Source organism: Sceloporus occidentalis, unplaced genomic scaffold (assembly GCF_023333645.1).
Source record: "Sceloporus occidentalis isolate IW3139 unplaced genomic scaffold, rSceOcc1.0.p SCAF_5, whole genome shotgun sequence".
NCBI classification, from domain to species: Eukaryota; Metazoa; Chordata; class Lepidosauria; order Squamata; family Phrynosomatidae; genus Sceloporus; species Sceloporus occidentalis.
Window position 1 is genome coordinate 11,065,651 of NW_028316985.1, and position 23,993 is coordinate 11,089,643.

Consider the following 23,993-nt stretch of genomic DNA (forward strand, 5'->3'; position numbering starts at 1 on the left):
GCCAAGATTGGTCTTTCTGAGCCAAGAAATGTGAAACTTGGCAATAACTTACATGATAAGCTAATTATGGAGTAAGCTTCTCACATACTCTTGGGGATATTTATATTAACAAGAGTTGAGAATTCCATTTTTAGTAGCCTCCAGTGGTACACTCAGGATTTTATGGGGTTTATTTAGCACTGCAGCAAGGCTATTGCACACAATGAAATTAAGGAGGTTGGCATGGCACAAGCATGTAAGCACTTAATGACCTTGGGATCAGAGCACTTAATTCTATAATTTGATGGATGATAATAGGAGAAAGAGTGGCTAAGGAGGTATTATCCTATGACCTTTTCACTTGGAAATTGATTTGGCTGTAAGAGGAAACAGAGCCCCTAAACAGCTGAGATTTGTCTTGGCAAATATAGGTTATTTGGAATGGCTTAAACAGAAAAAACAAGATAGGCATGATCTCCTGGTAGTGTAAATGTGCTAAATATAGCATAGAAAGAGTCTAAGCGTTTAAAGAAAGGAAAGGTGTTTTGTTTTTAAACTGAAATGTTTTTTGGTCATTGAAAAGAACAATTCCAAGTTTAGGATCTCTCTCCAGCTGGCCTTGAAAATACAAGTATATACCATGCCACTTGTGTTGTAGCTCGAAAAGTATTTCAGATTTCTGAATTCCGGATAAGGGCTACTCAACCTGTATTGATAAAAATCACACACCTGATGATGGCCTTGACAGCAAATCTAACAACAGTGGAGAGTAAGAACAGCGGAGTGACCAGAATGTGGAATAGTGACAGAGATGCAAATGCCTGGGCTGTATTTAGCGGCTCCTTTTCTGAATACGTGTAGGTCACAAAGGTCTGTCATAGGAGAAAGAGAAGGTTACTGGAAGCACATGTTGGTTTGGACAAAACAAAACTCAGGATAAAATAGCTGTTGCACAATTTTATTCTTAGAGAGTTATAATAATAATAAATAATAATAAAAATTTTATTTATATACCGCTCCTTCCCAAGATCAGGGCGGTTCACAATAAAATAACAACAATACAATAAACAACATACACTGGCATAAAAATGCATATAATAAAAATAAAAATAGCTAAAAGCCCCGTTAGCCAATCCTCTTGCCCTTAAAGAGGAATGGAGGTCTGGTTGGACTTTACTCGGGGAATGCAGACTGAAAAAGAAAGGTTTTCAAATCCTTTCTAAATTGGGCCAGGGAGGTGGCTGAGCGGAGGTCTGTGGGCAGCGTGTTCCAAAGGGCCGGGGCGGCGATGGAAAAAGTCCTCCTCATAGTGGAGGTGAGCCTAGCCCCCGGTACCCTAAGTAATTGCTGCCCAGATGTTCTGAGGGTGCGGGACGGAATATACGGGGAGAGGCGGTCCTTCAGGTATCCCGGGCCCAAAGCATTTAGGGCTTTATAGGTAATCACCAACGCCTTATATTGTGCCTGGAAGCGAATGGGCAGCCAATGGAGGTCTTTTAACACCGGTGTTATATGGAAGTACTAGTGACCAGCCTGGCTGCCATATTCTGCACCATTTGTAGCTTCCGGGTTTGGTATAAGGGTTGCCCCATGTAGAGTACATTGCAGTCCAGTCTCGAGGTTACCAGAGCATGTACCACAGTTTCAAGGTCCCTCTGGGTCAGGTATGGGCACAGCTGGTGAATAAGCCGAAGCTGATAGCAGGTGTTCTTGACCGTCGCATTCACCTGAGCAGTCAGGTGAAGCGACGAGTCAAGAAGCACCCCCAGACTGCGCACGGAGTCCTTCACAGGGAGCGTGACCCCGTTCAGGACAGGTGGAACCACCGCCATTCCTGGACCAGGGGAACCTATCACAAGTACCTCCGTTTTCTCTGGATTCAGCTTGAGTCGGTTTTCCCTCATCCAGCCCATTACTGACTCATAAAAATTGTCTCAAAATTTCTGTCATATTTTCAGCTTTTCAAACCTTTTCATATCTATTGAATCTCAATGGATGATCTTGTATACCCTCCCTTCAGGAATTGTGGACATAAACTGGAGTGAGAATCAGAATACACACTGCAAGGAATATCCGAACGGGACTGGTGTTCTTTCTGGTCATAAACATCAAATTCACTTGCAGAAAACATACAGCGCTATATAAATAAAGTATAATAATAATAATAAACACTGTGCATTCAATCAGCAATAATATTTTTCTCCTAGGTGGAACATAAAACAGCGCTGGACAGGATTATAGGGAAGTAATATAATATAATCCTTATAATATAATCCTTATAAGGATTATGAGCAGTTTTCCATTCCAGCCCACAAGAACAACATAAGCAAAAATTTTACATTCCCACATGGAACTGAGCATGCAACCTGGGAAATTGTTGCAAAGAACTGAACTTGGTGGGAAAATGTCCCACTTGGCCTTCTCCACATCACTTCACACTATTTCACGTGTGTGTGTGTGTACACCAATATCACAACATCTCAGGGCAGCATACAAGTATGATAAGCATAATACAATGGGCACTGTATCTGCTGGGATTTGGTTCCATGACGCCCAGGAGAATACCCAAATCCATGGATGCTTAAGTCCCATTAAATATAGTGGCATAGAGATATGATGTCTCTTATATAAAATGGTAAAAACAAGGTTTGCTTTTGGAATTTATATATTTTTTTAATATTTTCAAGCCATGGATGCTTGAATCCAGGGACAAAGAATCTGGGAGTGAGAATTGGGAGTGAATCAGTAAGGCCCTGAAAATATTAGTGAATAGTTGTGTTTTTATTTGGCACCTAAACAAAGCCAGCATTGGTGCTGATCATGCCTCCAAGGAGAGGGCATTCCACATCAGAGAAAGCCTTAACCCTCATCCTCCCACTGGTGGAATGTAGAAAAGGGTCCCTCCAGCAGACCTCAGTCCTTGAACAGGCGTACATAGGGAGAGACTCATAAAATACTGAGGTCTCAAGCCATTTAGGGCTTTAAGTGTCATTACAAGCATCTTGAATTCAGGCTGCGATTCTTTTCAGATTGGCATTATAAGATGGCAATTTCCGAGATATCTTCAAAAGCAGCCCCACTCAGAGTGCGCTGCAGTAGTCTAATTGGGAGGTTACCAGTATGGGAACTACTGTAGCTAGACTATTTTGTTTGCTTCTGCCTTGTGGCTGTAGCCTTATCCATTACTACAATGCAACCCCCAGTAGTTCCCCATTCCTATTTTAAGAGCTTCTAGTGTCTCATAGCATGCCAGGGGTTTGGGGGCAATTGCAATGGCCATCCTACACCTCCTCAAATCCTATTTTGTTTCATGAAAACAACCCCTTTCAAAAGAGTTCTTACCGCGAGAACAGCTGCAATTGGTATAGCTGCATTCATAAAAACTGTGGAAAGAAGCACACCAAGATGTATCAGATTTTAGGCACTAGTGTGAACTTTTGCCTTAATAGGCTTTCCTTTTCAGAATTTAATGTTCCAACCAGCCCTTAACAGGCAATTAAAGAAAGCTTTTCATGTCAAATAACCAAAAACAAAACCCTTGGAAATACAGTTTGTGTATTTTATTGAGCTGGAAAATGTATTCCCACAGGAATTGTAGGGCTGTATCACAGTTAAAATATAGTTCCGGGTGTGTATGTGTGGGAATTATTTAATTTAGCAAGATTATGTCCCCCTTAATCCCAGGGTGGTCCTTAAACAAATAAATTTTCAAATATCAGACATCCATAGATACTGTCTCTGTAATTAATAGTGTAAACAAACTGATGTCACCTAGTTCAATAAGGAAGTTTAGAGAACTAGTAAGAGTGCTGTTGTCACGCTTGTCCCAGAGTATGAGAAAGGGAAAAAGAGGTCAGAAGAGCAATTTTGTTGGATCATTTTTTCCCTTTAGTCCAGTTACATAAACTTGCAAGTCTCACAAAGATTCCCCCCCCCCCCAATCTTACCAGGAAGTATCTAAAGTTGAAGAAGAGATTAAAGAACTACTGAAAGGATGTTCCTTGTTGTGTGCCTTCAAGTCCTTTCCGACATATGTCAACCATAAGGCAAACTTATCACAGGGTTTTCCTGGCAAGATTTGTTCAGAGGGGGTTTGCAGAGGCTGAGAGAGTATGACTTGCCCAGGGTCACCCAGTGGGTTTCCATGGCCGAACAAGAACCTGAACCCTGATCTACAGAATTCAACACTCAAACCACTGCACCCAACTGGCTCTCTTATTTGGGAGAATATGACCTGCATTGCATGTGATCGCTCTGTGTGTTCATATAGAGAAGGAAATGAATCCTGGGAATGAGCAAAGGGTGAAAGATGATACCCCCTTTATAGCCTTGAGATCTTCCTCTCAATCTATAGGCACTGAAATGGGGTGGGTGGGGGGTCAGTAGCCATTTGTTGTAGAATTTGAGGGGCGACACGTATGAGCAATACTGGAAAATATAGGATTTTTTGCATCTTTATACGTGTTAAGCTTTCCCACCTTAAATAAGGGGATATCCCTTGCAATAAGGGTCACTTTGCAGTAAAGCAACTCTACTCTTTGATGGACTGGAAAGTTTCAGGGGGTCACATAAATGTTATCCACTTTTTTAAACCTGATCTATTTTAGTGCTTTTATTTACGATATGATAATATTTCATTTTCATTGCTATTATGAAGAGATTTTTTTTCTTTTTTTCTTTTGGCCTACTACTGCTTTTATTGCTGAGCGTTCTCAGTTCTGCATGTTTCACTCACTTGTGACATTATATATATATATATATATATATATAGAGAGAGAGAGAGAGAGAGAGAGAGAGAGAGAGTGTAAACCTCTCTGAGCTTGTCTTTTGATAAAGAATAGAGAGGTATAGATTATTAAATAAATTAATTAAATAAGGTCTAAAAATCAAGATGCCATATGGGATTTCAATTACTTACTGGAGAGAGATGTGTAAAGAGCAAAGGTTTTGAGACTGGTGAGTTCCTTCAGTCGTGTATCTTCTACACTTCTACAGAATATATGCTCCCAAGCATACAGCTTTAACAGTTTGATGCCTTTCAGTATCTCATTGGTTTTCTTCAGCCGTTCTGTAGAATAATCCTTTTTCCATTAAAAAGGAGATAGAGAAAAATGCATTAGGTTGCACATAAAAATAATCAAAAGAGGAATACAAAAGGACCTCTTAGAAACTATCTTTCCAGCCTTTAAATCTGTAGAGAAAGTTACCTATTTTTGAAATTTTTTCCACGCAGCTCAGGTAGTGAAATGAGTGCTAATGCAAATGGTCTTATTCATGCATTCAAGAAGATAAAGGTTCATTTTAGACAAGCTTTCATTTCAGGTCATATAATCTGATTCTAGTTTTTAAGGCAAGCACTGTCATAGTTTGCCAATTCCAAAATCATGCCAAACTGCAGACAGAAACCAAAGCTACAAGGAAAGGGAATGAGGGACTGCTGCTCCCCCCCTCCAATATTCCAAACTGTGGTTTGAGAAAACATGTGAATTCATTTGATGCCATCACTATTTTTTTTAAATGTTAAGAACCATTTTCTCTTCATTGAAAAATGTAATTATCCAGACGTGTAAATGCACAACAATTCTCCAGAATTTCCAGCAACTGGTTCAACAGTATTTACCCTCTGTATATTTTTAAATATTATTTCTGAGGTTTTACATAAATGGCATGACTTTCCATGGTAATTCATTGTATTTAGATTGTTCTGACTCCAGTTTTTATGAAACCAGTGTACGTTAAATGAACTTAAATAAAGATGCTAAGCAGCATCTACTCTTAACATGAACTACTTGAAGATCTCATGCTATCAATTGGTTTACAAATACAGTACAACCCCTGTATCCATGTAACTGGTACCCATAGTTTTACTTAACCATGCCCCACCAAAAATACATTCTGCCTAAGCATTTTCTGGTCCTTCGTTGCAATTCTTTATGCTTCCAGTAGAAACTGACCATAGAGTCATGCTAGAAGAACCTAGAAGCGTTCTCTCTAAAAATCTCTCGGTCCTCTAGTGCAACTCTATTGTCAACTTCTTCAGGAAGTCATTCATTTCAATGGGATTCACTATTATCTGCGGTTTCACTTTTTCATGGTAAGTCCAGGAACATATCCTCCATGATTATGGAGCGGCGCCATACTGTATCATAAGCAAAGAAGGCAGAACCATTGGCTAAAAATAGAACTTCAGCAATTCCATTCTGGTCACCATCTGCTCTAACCATACAGTTGTCATGTTGGAGCGAGTGACTTACAAGCGTACTCTTCTGAGCCTCAGCCAACTTTGTCGCTATGAAATACTGTATTGGAGCCAATAGCACAATGACAGCAGCTCCAACCAAGGCACTCTGTCCAAGAAGGTTGTAGAGCAGAATGACACCCATGATGATCTACAAAAAAAGGAGGAAAACATAGAGAGTGTTGTGAAATGTTGCCAGCACAAACTGTACAGCTGAATGTCAAGGTGGCTTCACCTGTTAGGGCAGGAGTCAGGAACATTTGGCCCTTCAGATGTTTCAGAGCACAACTCCCATTGTCCCTTGATATTGACTATGGGATTTATTACAAGAACTTCTTGGAGTTCAAGTCCAAAACATTCAGAGGGTGTTGTGCATTCCTGTGTTCAGGGTTGTACTTGAATCTGGATGCCAAAATCAAACTATGCTTGCAGAACATACACCTCTGAAGGGTGTGCACATATCTGGGGTATAAAGACACACACACACACACACACACACACACATCTTGCATATATCTTTCTGAAGAACTGGTGGTGGTGGTGAAGATGATAATGATACCGATTTTGATGAATGAATTCAGGAGAATTTATGCAGTTCCAAAGAATTTATGCAGTGTCCTGCTTTGTGTTTCCTCTACCCATGGCATTCTCTCTACAGAACTCTCCTATCTGGCCACAGCTCTTAACAAAGTCTTAAAATTAAAGGGTTGTGGGTTGTTGTTGTTTTCATTTAAAAGATAACAGTGGTCATTCCTTGTAATGGAGTCCCATGTTGCTTATTGTTTTAATATATTTTGTTGACTTGCTTTTGACTGAGAATGTTAACATTTCATTGCATTTGAGTTTTTTTTAAAAAAAGTTATTGCTAGACTCCCCATCTTGGGAGTCTGGTAAAAGAAAGAATAAAGTAGTATAAAATATTTGCTGAAATCTGATTTATTGAGACCAATAAAGTCCTGGTTTTCCCTTCTATTTTCATTCTACCTCAACTGAAAAGTTTGGAGAAGGAAACATTCTTTAAACCAGATACAATAATTTTATTCAAGAAGCCCCTGCATTATAAAGATGCATAAACTGTTACCTTGCTGCCATGACAAGAGTAGATGAGAAGCAGTAGATGTCAACTGGGCCCCAGATGGTTAAGGTTGCAGGTTATAAAACCAACTTCTGCCAGTATTCCAGCCATTTTGAAAAAGTCACCTGGTTGCTTTTTGCAGGCCCTTAAGCCCTGTTTTTCAACTGTGAACACCCCATTTCTATTTATAACTGACCATTATATGAACAGTACAACATCCAGAATGTTTTCTTTTTCTCTCATCTTATCTTCATTTTTGTGCAATACACTGGATTTTGGCATATGTCATGTGCCATTACCAGTGATGGCTAGTATCTTCCACCTCAGTAGAATCAGCTCTGGGTTTTAGTCTGAACTCTAAAGAAGCCATCCAAGTTGCTGAACTCTAACCCCAAAATAAATTTAGCACCTTGGATAACTCCTTAGAGGCTTTTGAACTTTAAGTGGACTAAAAGAAAGCTGGGAAAGCTCTGACCTCTCAGATCTTTTGGATTACAACCCCCCTAATCCCTTCCCATGGGCCACATTACTTGGTGCTTCTAAGTGTTGAAGCTCCACACATCTGGAAAGTGATCTCTGTACTATAAACTAAAATGGCTAAATGTTACACTTGCCAATGGGCTGAGCACTCCCATAGTAACTTTCACATGCTATAGTCGTAACATAATGTATGAGCAATACAGGTTGAGTCTCCGTTATCCAGAATACCAAAATCCAAAATACTCCAAAATCCAAAACTGTCCACATGGGTAGCTGGGACAGCGACATCTTTGCTTTCTGATGGTTCAATTTTTTCAAGTGCAAAATTATTTTTAAATTATTATGTATTAAATTACCTTCAGGGTATGTGTATAAGGCATACATGAAAAATAAATGAATTTCATGTTTAGATTTGTGTCCCATCTTCAAGATATGTCATTATGTATCTGCAAATATTCCAAAATTCAAAATAATCCCCCCCAAACACTTCTGATCCCAAGTATTTTAGGTAAGGGATACTCATCCAGTATTCTCTCCTTGTGAGTCTCCCCCCCCCCCCCAACCGCCACTCAGTTTGCTTGTTCATTTTATACCATCTCTTTCATATCAGCAGCAGCTGGTGGAGGAGTTCAGAAAATCACATTATTCCTTTATAGCTCATGGTCAGTTTTCTACACATTGGTGGTGGTGGTGGTGGGAGTTCCCATGGTACATATCACATGAGGTCTCATTCCCTGCTACTTAACCTGGGGATGCCAAGGATTAAATGTGGAACTAAACCTGTTGTGCATGACTTCAGTTATAGACCTTAGGGCTGTCTTCAAAGACATACTATTCTTTAAGACCTGGTTATTTAAGAGATGTGCATGACTTTTTATACACCACCCCCCCCCCCCCAATGAAGTGAATGTATCTGTTGTGTCTTCCAAAAAGTAGTCCCTTACTTCCATGCTCTACCTGAACGGGCATAGCCCATAGGTTGGGACACAGGAACAAGAACCACATGAGCTGATTTGTTTCGATGGCAACCAAATTATTGATCTGTCCCAGTGTCATCTCTCCCATTGACAAGTTGGATGTGGAAAGTCGCAGGATTTTATTATAAATCATTGCCTGAAGAAAAAGAAGCAAGTATACAATCAGCAAGTACAAATTCTGGGCACAAATGCAACTTTTTGCACAGGAAATACTGATACCTGCACAGGAAATATAATAAAATAAAATAAATAATAATAAAACTGTATTTATACCCCACCTCTCTTTCAGTGAAAGTTGAGGCGGCTTCCAGTTAAAACATCCATACAAACCCCATGTCCCAATAATTCCCACCCACCCCTAAAACACCAATTAAACAATTAACTATTAAAATCACACATTAAAATATACCAAAAAAAAACCCCACAATATTATTCTACACAAAATGTGCAAATTGTGCATGGAATAAGTCCCCAACAACATTTTCTGCACAAGAAACAGCATTTTCTATGCAGAAAATATAATAAATAATAAAAATATAGCTAATAATATGTCATTTGGAAACTGACTGGAATAGGCTTTTATGGTGTGTGATGGTCTTTTTAAAGTTTGCATGTTGTCTTTTAACAAATTTTGGACCAGCAGTTGGAAATATCACATTTATTTATTTAGCCACTTTTCTCCACACATAGGATGCAAGAGGGCTTACAACCATTTAAAAGCACAGCACAATGAAACATCTATTAATATAAGAGTTAAAACACAAAGCAGATTTCTATTTTAAAGATAAGTTTAAAAATACAAGTAAAAAGTAACTTTAAAAACCCCTTTTTAAATATTTTTATCACAATCCAAGAATCCCCATACAAGTGGCTCCACTCTCCTCACCACAAGCCTTTACACATTATAGTAGAAATATGCACTGAAGACTACCAAAGAGTTATTAGTTAAAGCAAGCCAAACAATTCCTGGAGTATGTTCATTCTAGTATGTAAACATTTTTATCAGATCTATGTGGCTCTGTCTTTTATCCTACTCCAGCTTTGCTTGTGATTTTCTATAAAGAACAAATGAAGCAAAGCATAAAGGTCTCATCAGATTTCATAGTGTGCAGTTTAATGAAGTAACACCTTTACTCACCAGTAAAGCTCCTCGTAAATTGATGCCTGTTTCTATAGTAACATAGTAGGAGGCCTGGAGAAACGTCCTTTGCAGGATGAGGGCCAGAAAAAGCAGAACGGCCAGGACATAATTGGTTTTGAGAAAATCGCTAGAGGTGAGATATGGATCTGTAGGATTCTTAGGAACAAAAGGACAGAGATAAATTCAGAGAATTTCTGAAGCTCCAGTATCAAGGGGGAGAAAAATATGATTAAAGAAATCTCTGGGGGAATCCTCACATACTTTTCATATCTGCAAATGCTTTAGCGACTTTGAGGGGCAGGTAGTTGACCTGTTTCATGTTAAATCAATGCAGGTGCCTCCATTACTTGTCAAAAAAGTTATTTTTTCTGGACTCTAGGACCCACACATTCTTGGTATCCAGCCTTTTAAGACTATCACAACAGCTAGAAAAGCAGTACAGTCAGCTCTCCATAGCCACGTTTTATTTATCTGCTGATTCAAGCATCTACTGCTTGAAAATATTTTAAATATGTTCAAATTCAAAAAAGCAGAGATTCATTTTGCCATTTTATATCAGAGATACCATTTTACTATGCCACTTTATATAATGGGACTTGAACATCCATGGATTTTGGTATCCATTTTGGTCCTGGAACCAAATCTCAGTGGATACCAAGGGCCCACTGTATTTTAGCAACAGGGCCAGCTCTAGTTATTTGGCCACCCCAGGTGAGAAATATTTTGGCTCTTCCTGTTGCCCCTCGTAATTATTTCCCCCCTTGATTTCTGTTGTTTCGTTTGTTAATGCTAAACATGACATAACACTTAGGTTCCAATCTCTCGTCATAGAGATTTTGTATAATTTGTATTAGTGGATTTTATCTATTTTTATGAGCTGTTTAATGGTTTTTATATGGTCTGTAAACTGCTTTGATCTATGGAAAAGCGGTATACAAATAAAATGTATTATTATTATTATTATTATTATTATTATTATAGTACTGAGAATTAGTCAAAAAGCCAATTAGGTTTTTACAGGTTAAAGACTTTTTTATTGCTGTGACATTAAAGCAATAAAGGTTTGGTCTTTTTAATGGTAATTTGAGATTGGTTTTAATTACTTAAACTTAAAAACAATACAAGATAAAAAAGCCATTTATAGAACATAAATGTATTTCACTACTATTTAAATTGTGTTTGAAAACTATAAAATCATTTTTGACATAAGTTTAAAGTATTTTTTTATTATGAGAGTGAAAAAAGTCCATGTACTAAGCAGGGTAGGGTAGGTGAGGTTAGACTAAGTAGGTGAGATGACTAGATTGGTTACAATTGTGTCTTGCTCTCTATTTAACAAATGTTCTTTGCATTATTTTATTGTATAGGTTGGAGTGTTTAGTCAATATAAGTAGTTTATCTCCTTTTGTTAAAGTTTTAGTCTTCTCCTTGTATTGTCTCTGTAGCCTAGTTTATTGCCTTTTACTACACTTGATCTTAGCCAAAAGGCCAAGAAGCAGCCTTTGAAGGCCTGTCATATTGAGGATGGAGCAAGCTTGTTCTCTGCTGTTCCAGAAACTAGGACCAAAAGCAATGGATGCAAACTACAAGAAAAGAAATTCCACCTCAACACTAGGAAGAACTTCCTTACAGTAAGAGTTGTTCAATAGTGGAACACACTCCTTCTTTGGAGGTTTTCAAACAGAGACTTGAATGACAATGTTGTGCAACCCAATGCACAGCGCAATATATATATATATATATATATATATATATATGCATGCACAACAGCAATGTATGCACAACTTCACTTGCTCAGCTTTGAACTGAATGAGGACATTACATGCTGTACAAAAAAGTCCAACTGCTTCTATAGGGGAACCTAAACATGCATCAGATGGATTCTTGTCTGGTAATAAAAGGAATATGTTATCTGCTGACATAAAGTTGACAAAATCGTTCACTTACTTTAGATAATGTGGTAGAATAGCTCACAGTACCATTGAACAGACCAGAAACATTTGGGCTCATGTCATTTTGGGTATCATTGGAGAAACTGTGAACAATGCCAGAAATGCAGAGCGGTCCAGCAAACCCCAGAAGGTCAGCTAAGTAACGGAATGTGCTGCTGAGAAGGATTGGCCGCCCAAAAGCCTGATACATCGCTAGCCAGATGGAAGGGACACGATTTGGATGGTCAGCCACTTTTTTCTGGAAAAGAAAATAAGGTAGAGCCAAATCAATTTGATAAAATAAAAGAGAATTTCAAACTGAGCTACTGTCCATTGTGCCTAACCCAGAAACAGAAGAAGGGCCCTCCCTCCATTCATCTGCCATGGCCCTGGCCTCTGAAGGAGAGAAGAACCACTGGACTTGATCCCCTTCCGCACTGCCATTCCCTCCTCCTTTTGTTTCATGTCTTTTTTAGATGTAAACCCGAGGGCAGGAAACTGAGTAATTACATAGGGACCACCAAAGGCAGTGTGCAAACAAGAATCAAGGAACACGAGAGGCACTGCAGCCAGAAAAATCAGCAGTACCAGATCATGCCACTAACCATCCTGGGCATAAAATACTGTTTGAAAACACTGAAGTTCTGGACCATGCCAACCACTACCATGTCAGGATGCACAGGAAAGCCATTGAGATCCACAAACATCTGGATAATTTCAACCGGAAAGAAGAAACCCTTAAAGTGAACAAAATTTGGCTACCAGTCCTGAGGAATAGCAAAATAAGGACTCAGCAAATGCATATGGGAAACCATTCAGAGTCACGGGCTTTCCCAGCAGGTAATGATCACCAATTAGCAGACATTAATCCTCGTGTGCATTAGCCTCCCAGCCTGAAGCCAGCCATCAGCACAGAACATACACATGCAAATCACTCCTGCATTCCCAGGCTCACACAGTATATATACACCCACTTTTTCCAGGCAAGCATTCTCTGAAGATGCCAGCCACAGATGCTGGTGAAACGTCAGGAGCAAAATCTTCTAGAACATGGCCACATATCCCCAAAACCCACAAAAAACATGGATGCCGGCCATGAAAGCCTTCGACTTCACATGAATAATTAACAATTTGTAAGCCACTCTGGCGGAAGAGCTGGGCATAAAAACTCTGAATGAATGAATGAATGAATGAATGAATGAATGAATGAACGAATGATGCCACTGATTCTTCCACTGATAAATTGGCTGCATTCATGTAGTTCTGCTGTCAAAGAACCTTTGTTGTACCAATTCCTGGGAACGAACTTGTCCCGTTCGTACCTTGAGCCATTGGCTTCTCTTAGAAAAGCTGCCCATTAAAAGATCTTAAATACAATTATGTAGGGGAGGGGAACCCAGTCAGCCTCAAGCTCAATGTCTTTCAATAAAGTATGATCAAAGTCGTCAGGGATGAGAAGACTCCTGGATTCTGCATGAAGATGGAATGAAGTCCAAACCATCTCTGTTTCACGTCAGACAGGAAGAGCTGGACTTCATCAGACTCTTTTTAGGAGTCTTGTGAGCAGGCTACGCTTGAGTAACTATTCTCTCTAAAGTACTCAAGTAAACAAAAGCATTACGTTAACAGCTTCTCGAGGACTTCTGTGATATATGTATGTTGCAAAGCTTAGACGTGGCTACTTTTTTGGATTACGTCTCCCAAAGTTCTCCAGCCAGCAAAGCCAGTGACAGTTTTACAAAACTCTGACACCTGCCTTCTGAAATGAACCTCTGTTCTGCTGATAGTTTTGCTTTTTAAAATGTGGAAAGGGCAAGGATTGGACTTCGCTCCCCCTGTATGAAACATCAATGCTTTACCCAGGAGGGCCACTTATAATTCACCAAAAAGGGGAGAGTCATTACCCAGATAGAGACAGAGTCTAAGAAAGCTCATGCTGTCAGCTTCTTGTGGCAAAACACACTGCATAAATAATCCAGTTTGACACCATTTTAACAGTCCTGGACCAATGCTGAGGAATTCTGGGATCTGCCATAATCAGAAGCAGGACCCCTGTTGGAAGTCTTTATAACTGCTTCACTGCTTGCAGGAGGAGGCTTGAAAAATCATCCTATTTGCACCCCAATTGGAAGCTGAATGGACCTTCTTCCCTGATCCAGTAAAGCAGGCATAGTGGAGGAGGAGTCATTACATAATTACATTTTCTTAACTAAGCAGTTCATCCAGGGTTCCAGATTTTAAGGACCAAAGGACAAACAAAACAGTGCAGTCCTGGTCCCCTACTGGAAGCTCAACAGGGACAGAGCCAGCCTGATCTCCCTGAGGAGGAAGCTCACAACAGAGGTGCCACTGCAGAGAAAGTCCTGTCTCATGTACTCACCAACTTGGTTTCTTGAGATGTTGAGATAGGTAACAGCAACTTCACTGAGGATCTCAAATACCAGGCAAGCTCAGAGAAATACTACAATTTCTCCATAACGGAAAACCTATGTGGCCCTCTCTATTCAATAGTGGTAAAAAAATTATTACAATGAGGTAATAAGTTGTATTTTCTTGCCTTTTATAGTACCTGGACACAGAGGTCAGGCAGAGGCTGTTTCAGTGTGCCTTAAAGATAAACCAAATTTGAAAGAAGAATCCAGATTCTGGGGAAACATGGCTGGAAAAACCATTGCTCTGTGCTTAACAATAAGAAATAATATCAGTTCAGCTCCTTACCTTTTGCTCTTCATATGCATCTTTCAAGCAGACATAGTTTGTAAGAGCTCGCATTGCTATTGGCAGCTTCCCAATTGCCTTCAAGTCAATTGGTTTCTTGTGAGCAGATATGATCAGAGGGTTCATCCACCAATATGTTGCCTTGGAGACCAAGTTGACAAAGGGCTGGAGAAACCTCACACCCAGATCCTGAAGATCTTCAGGAGGCTTTACTTTTTGAGGGTTTGTGAAAAATACATACCTCTGGGGATAAAACAGGACATGCCTTATTAAGTGACAGTGAAGTTTTCTAAACACGGGTCTCGGCTTGAGTGGAACAAAAAATATATTACCTATTGTAGAGCCACCTGCTTTTCAAAAACACACAAGCAAGATACAAGAGAGGTTGTATGTGAGATACATTACAGCAACGAGAAACATTACAGTAATTTTAACCTAACATAAGTCATGGTTCACTAAACTTATGAGAAGAAGGTTTTGAACCAAGAGCAGAAATGGAAAGAATATTTGCAAATATTTTCCCCAAAATGGTTTTTAAAAAGGTATTTCTTGAGTGCTAGGAAACCCTGATGGGGAAAATCCTGGACTGACTATAATCTGATTTATTTTATACAAAATTTGTATTTTTTGCACAGAAACTGGCATTTTCTGCACAAAAAATGTTAGAATTTTGCACAGAATAAGTCTTGAATGGAGACTAGTATTTGAAAACCACTCAGTTTTCAAAAACTTTCTCACAGTAGGAAGAAAATTGCTAAAATTAAACACTGCATACAAATTCATGAAGTAGTACATCCTTAACACAGGGGTACTTTCAAGTGAGTTACAAGCATTCTGTCCATATTTATGGAAAATGGATGTCCCCACTCTTTACCCCCTAAAAATGACAAGGAAGGGATGAAAACGCCAACAAAAGGATGGATAAAAAAATAAATTATCCAGTTCTGTCTAATCCAGATTTTGTTTTCACAAACTATTCTATGCACATACTATTAAAAATGAATATACACCTTAGTGCCTCATCATAAGCAGTTAAGTATCATACTGGCACTTATTATTATTTAGTATTTTTGAATATCTGCCTATTCTAAAATTCAGGAATGTGGGAAGTGTTTTTCCATAAGTTATATATGAAGGAAATTAGCTGTTTTCTATTGCAGCATGGAATTTCTCTTGGTTTCTCCTAGCCTTTGCAACGTAGTAAAAGTCTGGAGAACACAGCTGGGATAAATATTCAGCACGGCTCTATGGGCTTCTAGGCTTTAAGTAAAGCAACAGTGGGTAATGTGCAGCAGAAATTTATAAGCAGGAATTGTACATGAAACAGGCAAGCAGCCAAAACAAGTCTGACAAGAGCTTTGGGAGAATGTTTTATCTGAACAGTGGCAGAGACACCTTTAGAGTAAGTGAACAAATCAGATTTCAGCAAATGCAAAAATCCCCCAATTGCGAGTGGCTTGCAAATGGTGTCACAGAGTTACCAGCAATACATCTATAGAAGAACATACCCTAATGCGGATGACATTGATCTCCACCGCCATTAACAACCCATAGAGTACAACCATAATTCCAGTGATACAGAAACGTAGCTGAGCAAAATGGATCCCGTCTTGGCAATATTTGACTAACTTGATAGTTTTGGTGACAAAGGCCATGATCCAATACAGAAAGAGAGCTGGGGCACAAGAAGGAAATTAAAACACATAGTTATATAATACATAACACATATGTGATTTACAGTACTGTATTTAGCACTGGGAAGAGTAGAACAAAACACCCATCATCAGTTTCTAGCAGTGATCAGCTGAAATGGGGGGTGGGGGGGGTGAGCTGAAATGTATGTATTTGTGTGCTGTGTGTATGCATGTATGTATAAAAGAGAAAGATCTAAGCAGAAAGGGAAACTTACACCACATTCACACCTTGTTCCATCTACATACAATGCAAAGGTAGTTTATTCCCACTTTTCTAGAACAGTCAAAGCAATCCCTAGCTTGTTAGATATCAATATAGATACATAAATATGCCCAAATATGTCTTAGATTGTACGCCATAGGCAGGTTTACTCTTTTATATTTATTGTTTTTATGTACAGCGCTGTGCAAATCTACAGCACTATATATATAAAATAATAATAATAATAATAATAATAATAATAACAACAACAACAATATATCAGGTTGCTTTAAGAAACACACTGCATGAAGAATTGCTTGAATATATAATATGTAAGATAGAGATAGCCATAGCCATAGAGATAGACATAGCCACAGAGATAGACATAGTGACAGAGACAGAGTTAGGTATTAATAGTACTTACCAAGAAGTAGCTTGGGAAAATTTGATGTCTCAATGTTGTGATAATATACTATTGATGTTGTAGCAGCTACAAATCCCATTATGGCAGGAAGAAAGAGATGGAGATGGCGGGTATGCAGCCGTCTACACAAAAGAAAGGGGATATCGAAAAGGTGTCTTGGCTGCATAGTACAGCAGTCAAGGGGATGCACTATATAGTGAGGGGTTAAAACTCCGCTGCATCTAAACTACAAAATTAATGCCGTTTGACACCATTTTACCTGCCATAGCTCAGTGCTATGGAAATCTGGGATTTGTCATTTTGTGAGATATTTAGCCTTCTCTGTCAGAGAGCTCTGGTGCTAAAATAAACTACAAATCCTAGCATTCAATGGAATGGAGCCATGACAGTTAAAGTGATGTCAAACTGCATTAATTCTACAGCATGGCAATAGTCTTTATCTTCCATGAATTCAGTAGTCAACCTTCAGCTATCCACACAGCTTCAATGCCTCATTCAATGGTATGGTAGAAACTAATGGCAAGCCAGTGTGGTGTAATGGTTTGAGCACTGGACTATGACTCTGGAGACCAGGGTTCATATCCTCACTCAGTCATGGAAACCGGCTGGATGATTTTGGTCAAGTCACACTCTCTCAGTCTCAGAGGAAGACCATGGCAAACCTCTGCTTAAGAAATATTGCCAAGAAAACCCTGTGACACATCCTCGTTACAGTTGCCATAAGTCAGAAACTGTTTAAAGGCACACAACAAAAACACAAACAGATAATTATTATTGCCAGCATCCAAATTTGCACTTGTGTTGTGTGAATCTAGGCCTCACATAAACCTGCAGCAGTGGTTGCACTACACCATCCTTCTGCTGAATAATGGCGTTGTGCAGCCAGCTGCACACATCTGTAAATGTGCTTGCTGTTTCTGCAATCCGAGTGAATCAACTGATGTATTGAAGGCACTTATAAAAAATTATGAATAACTGGCCAAACTGCTTCCTGGTGCCAGGGAGGCCTTTGTGTTTCCTTCCTGATCATACAGTTTTTAATGCATTTTCTCTAATATGTGCAATTTACCTAATTTAGGCAACTTTTCCCCATGGCTTAAAGTCCATTTCAGTTTTTGTTTCTTTAGTATTATCCATTTCCATTTTAATAGATGTATACTGCTTTGTGCCCATTTGATTTCTCAGAAATCTTTTCTAAACCTTGCAAGTGTATGAAAGTGTATTAGCAAAGATTTTTGCAAGTGTATGAAAGTGTATTAGCAAAGATTTTTGTTCTTACGTATCTGAAACAATGCCTTCCCCTATTTCGCATACATGCACAAACAGGAGGGTAAACGTCAGAATCCACCGCAAATTGTGTCCAGGAAAGTGAAGCCATGTGTTGTGATGGATCTGAACTTTGGAGCTTTGACTTCCCCATCCTGAAACAAAGAATGCATAAAAACAGTGTTGAAAGGCAGATCCTGAGTTGAAGGATAGATTGGTCTATTTAGCATCACCCTCCCACTTTCACATATTGGTATCTCATCTCTCATATGCTAGTATCTCATCCATTTTAGGAAGAAACTTGAAAAGTTTGAAAATTTTATTTCCAAAGTTTGAAAGTGTATCTAATAAAATGTATCCAATAAAATTCTCAACCACTGGTATTAGCCAAAATCAATGGATAGAACTCTTCCCAGGATGGAGAAGATGATGTTGTGCTTGATAAGGAACCCATTAGAAAGAAAATAGATGGCAACCCTAGTTCAGCACCCCAAACACAGATGAACACATAGATCAATTTCTGAAGAGCTAAGGATCCTTTCCTGGATAGGGCACTCTTTCAAGTTCATTTCTCCCATACTTAATTTCGCAAAATCTTAAATTTTTTAAAACAAATTTAAGGAACCAAATGAACATCTCACTCATCTGTGTCCAAAGGAGGGCGACTAAAATGGTGAAGGGTCTGGAAACCATGTCCTATGAGGAACGACTTAGGAAGCTGGGGATGTTTAGCCTGGAGAAAAGAAGGTTAAGAGGTGATATGATAGCCCTGTTTAAATATTTGAAAGGATGTCATATTGAGGAGGGAGGGAGCTTGTTTTCTGCTGCTCCAGAGAACAGGACCTGGAGCAATGGATGAAAGCTACAGGAAAAGAGATTCTACCTCAACATTAGGAGGAACTTCCTGACAGTAAGGGCTGTCCGACAGTGGAACACATTCCCTCGGAGTGTAGTGGAGTCTCCTTCTTTGGAGGTCTTTAAGCAGAGGCTGGATGGCCATCTGTCAGGGATGCTTTGATTATAATTTCTTGCATGGCAGAATGGGGTTGGATTGGATGGCCCTTGTGGTCTCTTCCAACTCTATGATTCTATGATTCAAGTTGATACATTCCTAACTGTAAAAAATTGGTCCAATACTTGGGAGAAAGGAATTCCCATCATGTTTAGACAGAAGATAGGATGGATTCAACACCACACCAACACTGGAGCCACCAAATGCTCTTGGCCAGGTATACAGTATGAAGAAATATTATAAACATTTCAATGGAATGAGAAAAGTCATTGTGTTGTTGTCGTTGTTGTTACGGCAGATTGTCCAGATATTAGCAGCTTGATTACTTACCAATGAATAATATAGGAAAGGTGATAAATAAGAGGAAAACATGGGGTACCAAGTTGAGGGCATCCAGAAAGCAGACATTACTTAAGAAGCCTCCACTCATATTGTAGGCAGAAGGGTTGTCATTGCCACAAAATGCGACTTTCATTTCTTCTGTTGAAACAGGTGTACTATCAAAAGCAAAAGAAACAAGAAAAGTTGTGATAAAACCAGGAGAAGTTTCTTATCGTTGCCTTTTCCTGGCCAAAACATAAAAAAATCTATTGCCACCAGAAAATTCCACTCCAGTTATTGTCAAGTTCTCTCTGACTTGGCAAACCTATCTTTGGGATGTACTCCTTCAGCGTAAGGCAGAGTCACTAAAGTGAGTCTACTCCATACAAAACCTCCATTCATATAGAAAACTAGCATCTCAAACAGATGACACACCCATTTTCTATGTGCAGATATTTTAACTGATCGCAAGAACATTCAATTGCACGAGCCCATGCTTGTCATCCAAAGTCGTACAAGCCAGAAATAGGTTTCTAGACTGTGTTGCACAATAGAAGATGGTAAGTGTGTTTTTGGACATTCAGAAACCAAGCCAATGAAGCTTTTTCTGTCACAGGCAGAAAAGCATAAGACAGGGACGGGAAGGACTGATCATCTTATTGAGTGTTTCAAGCTGGTTTTGGAAACAAAGAGGAAGGCAGGTGGTGATGAGAGTTAATGTGATGTAGTGGTTTGAACACCGGACTGTGTCTCTGGAAAACATAATTCAGAAAGGACTTGAAGTCACAAAATAAGAACAAGAGGAGAGATAGGCAACTAAGGACTGAATAAAGAAATGGATGAAATACAGATTTGGTGGGATTTATAACAGAAAACACTGAATCCAACCCTTCACAGTGGTGTAGTTTCTTAAGTGCAGGATAATTCCCACAGCCACATTTCCAAAGGGAATCTCAAAATGTAGGCAGCTTTGCATTTCAATCAAGCCAGATCAATCATCCAATTCTAGTGGTTTCCATCACCATCAGAAACAGATTTTTGTAAAGTTTGTTGTTCTCGTTTGCCTTCAAGTCATTTCCAAGTTATGGCAACCCTAAGGCAAACCTCTTGTGGAGTTTTCCTGGCAAGATTTGTTCAGAGGGATTTGCCCTTACCTTCCTCTAAGGCTGAGAGAGTGTGATGTGCCCAAGACTAGCAAGTGGATTTCCATGGACAAGAGGTGATTCAAAGCTTTGTCTCTAGGTTCCCAGTTCAACACCCAGGCCAATATATCATACTGCTTTTCTTTCTAAAGTTAATGGGTCTTACTTGTGATCCATTCAAGCCCAACACACACATGCACACACAAACACACACACACATATCTTGGGCAAGTCACAATCTGTCAGCCTCAGAGGATGGCAATGGCAAACCGTCTCTAAAGAAACTTGCCAAGAAAACCCCATGTTGGGTTGCCTTAGGGTCTCCATAGATCGAAAACAGTGAGGAGGCATTCAACAACAATTTCCTGCATCCAAACTAATCCAACCCAACCCAACCTAATCTAATTTAATTAGAATACAGGAAACTTCCTTATGTTGAATGAGACTATTCGTCCATCTAGCAATAGCTCCCCAGGGTTTCATATAGAATTCAGTCCCAACCTTGGAGATCTTTAATAATACCTGCTGGTAATATTTCTCATGTGTGACACTCTTTAGATTGCAAAATCAGATGAGATACTTTGTTTATAGTACAAAAAATAACTTTTCCAAGCTCTGTATAATGGTTTAATATTTAGCACATTTGTCTCATGCCCTTCCTCTATGCAGTTCAATGAATCTATGCCATTTTATGCTCCCAAGAATCCTATGAAGTGGGTTAGGCTGATAGATAAATGATCTGCCCAGGCCTCAGGGCCACCAGGTACTGGAGATCTGGATCCAAAATCATGTATGTATAGCTAGATTCTAACACTTATTTAACTATTTCACATTAGGAACCTGTACTTTGTTTTCTCTGCTCCATATTCTTCATCCTACATCATCATTCTTTACTAAATAAGATAAAGGACAGAGATGGTTACTTTGATATTGTTGAATAATGAGATGGGCTGCCATATTAATCAAAAATATCAAAATTATTTTATCTATATTTGATAAAGAATAATGTAAATAGCAGGATGAAGAGATTATCAAGATGAAAAGATGTGGGTCTCTTGATGAAACCTCACAAAAGAGTAAAGCTGTAGTCTTAGAACACACTTTTCTGAGAGGCAGGTGCATTTGTACCATAGAAATAATGCAGTTTGCCATCACTTTGAGTGGTGTCGCTCCATCCTATGGAATCCTGAGAAGGTCTTTAGCCTTCTCTGCCGAAGAGTGCTGGAGCTTCACAAAACTGCAAATCTTAGGATTCTGTAGGATGGCACCATAGCAATTAAGCTGGTGTTGATCTGCATTCTTTCTGCACTGTAGTCTCACTGAGTCTATACACTAAGTCTCACTGAGCATAATGGGCCTTGCTTTTGAATAATCGTGCATACCATTGTACAGAGATTGGGAAACTTTTCTTTTTTGACAACAACTTCCTCTGAGGCTGAGAGAGTGTGACTTGTTCAAGGTCACCCAATGGGTTTCTATGACTGCATGGCAATTTGAACCCTCCTCAAACCTCCTCACCATGGTGGAATTACTAAGAAAAAGTTACAATCACATATTTGCTTAATAATAAGAAGAAAATATCGCTGCAAATGCAATTTGCAATAATATAAATAGCTCTTTTGCATCTTTCTCTTCTTTTGTCTAAAGAAAATCATCTTAAAACAGTCATCATGCAACACTGCCTGCCTTTAGACTATGCAACAGACTGTTACCAAACCGGTAAAAAGTTGCTGTCACAATTTCCAGAGAAGGAAACAGAAGGAGAAGGAGGTGGAGAAAAGGAGGAAAAGGAGCTGGCATGGAAGATTTTTTTTTAATCAGGATGACAAAGTTATCGGTACAGAGCTGTTGAAGAAAACCTTAAAACTGTTTTCAACATTGAAATACAAGGAGGGTGGGGGATATTTTGTACCATAAGGTATAAGACAAACAAGGGGGAAAGTAAAACAGGGATTGACTTTTCCAGCCCAGATCAAATTGCTCAGAGTGTCTTACCTTCCCATACACAAATACACACACACCCAGACAGAAAATGCCACACAAAACTTCTTTGGGTGTGACCGTTATCATTCAGACGACAGCGATCTGCTCTGCTAGAAGAAGCCGACACACAGGACCCAGAAAAGTGGAGTATTTTTAGGCTGGTGATGGGAAGATCAGCTGCTGCCTCCTATCGGGTTTCTGAAATGTACAGATTCTTCTTGTCTTTCTCATATGTGCACTCAAGAGGGCAGGAAACTTGGGAGAACCAAGCTAACATCTCCTTTTGTTTTTACTTACTTATTTAAAATTTTGTGCTAAATGATCTCTCCTTTCTTGTCTGGAGGATACTCCAAGGCCTTCAGTCTCATTTCCATTTTCGTCCTTTGGGCATGGCTTCTTGCCCATTTAAAAGCTTTTGGACTGGCACGTATTCAACAGGTGAAGCTGGGGAAAGAAATTTTAACTGCCTGTCAACACAGCCCTTAACAAGACAAGAATAATACAGTGGGCCCTTGGTCTCAGTTGGGATTTGGTTCCATGACCCCCCCCCCAAATGGATACCAAAATCCACGGATGTTCAAGTCCCTTTATAGACAATGATGTAGCAAAATGGTGTAGTAAAATCAAGGTTAGTTTTTTGTGGGTTTTTCTGGCTACGTGGCCATGTTCTAGAAGAGTTTATTCCTGATGTTTCGCCAGCATCTGTGGCTGGCATCTTCAGAAAATGTTGGCATAGAAGAGAGCTGGTTCTTTTCAGCACACAGAGAGGACGTCATCACTGTGACGTGCTCATGACGCAAGCGCGGGGCCTGGAGGTATGGATGCAGCGACGTGCTTGCATCATGCATTCATGTCACGTATGGACAGCGACACATAAAGATGGCGCTGTCCATACGTATTAGGGTTGCAGAGTGTGTGGTTGCCGCGCACTCTGAAACCCTAATTTTGGTGCCAACACGGCACTTGTAGCCCGTCTGTAATGGGCCTCAGATGCAGCCCTGGTATGTTCCTATGTATAGGTGCATTTGTGTGTTTGTGTTTGGAAAGAGAGAGACAATGTTGTATAATGGTTAGTGGGACTGAAAGGTCCAGCCTCCAGTCTGAAAGTCACTGGAACACCTTCAGGCAGACATTCTGCCTTAGCATGGCATACCTAACATGGTTTTTGAAAGGATAAAATAAGGAGGAGGAAGACTATAAACCTTAAGCACAATGAGAGAACTGTGTAATATAAACATGAGTAATTAGATCCACACACATACCTAACCCAATGTGGGTGAATTTGAACTTGGACCTTGTGACCAAAAGAAAAAAAAAGCTCCATGTTGAAAATGTCATTACTAATATGTGACATTTCAATATGTGTATGTGCCTTAAAGTCACCTACCAACTTATTGTAACCCCAGGAAT

General features: G+C 39.4%; 1 protein-coding gene across 1 annotated transcript in view; it reads right to left on the reverse strand.

Moving 5' to 3' along the window:
* LOC149311658 (ATP-binding cassette sub-family C member 9-like) overlaps window positions 1-22,971 on the reverse strand; it is an 87,494-nt gene extending 64,523 nt beyond the window's left edge. The window contains exons 1-14 of the mRNA XM_089527575.1: window positions 22,881-22,971; window positions 22,596-22,781; window positions 19,468-19,634; window positions 18,139-18,280; window positions 16,860-16,981; window positions 16,048-16,214; window positions 14,540-14,782; window positions 11,838-12,080; window positions 9,888-10,046; window positions 8,730-8,885; window positions 6,234-6,368; window positions 4,898-5,060; window positions 3,322-3,362; window positions 709-851 (exon numbers count right to left, since the gene is read on the reverse strand). Coding sequence (XP_089383701.1) covers window positions 709-851; window positions 3,322-3,362; window positions 4,898-5,060; window positions 6,234-6,368; window positions 8,730-8,885; window positions 9,888-10,046; window positions 11,838-12,080; window positions 14,540-14,782; window positions 16,048-16,214; window positions 16,860-16,981; window positions 18,139-18,280; window positions 19,468-19,634; window positions 22,596-22,603 — 1,889 coding nt within the window. The 5' untranslated portion in view covers window positions 22,604-22,781; window positions 22,881-22,971. The remainder of the gene's footprint in view (window positions 1-708; window positions 852-3,321; window positions 3,363-4,897; window positions 5,061-6,233; window positions 6,369-8,729; window positions 8,886-9,887; window positions 10,047-11,837; window positions 12,081-14,539; window positions 14,783-16,047; window positions 16,215-16,859; window positions 16,982-18,138; window positions 18,281-19,467; window positions 19,635-22,595; window positions 22,782-22,880) is intronic.
* Between the last annotated feature and the right edge of the window lie 1,022 nt (window positions 22,972-23,993).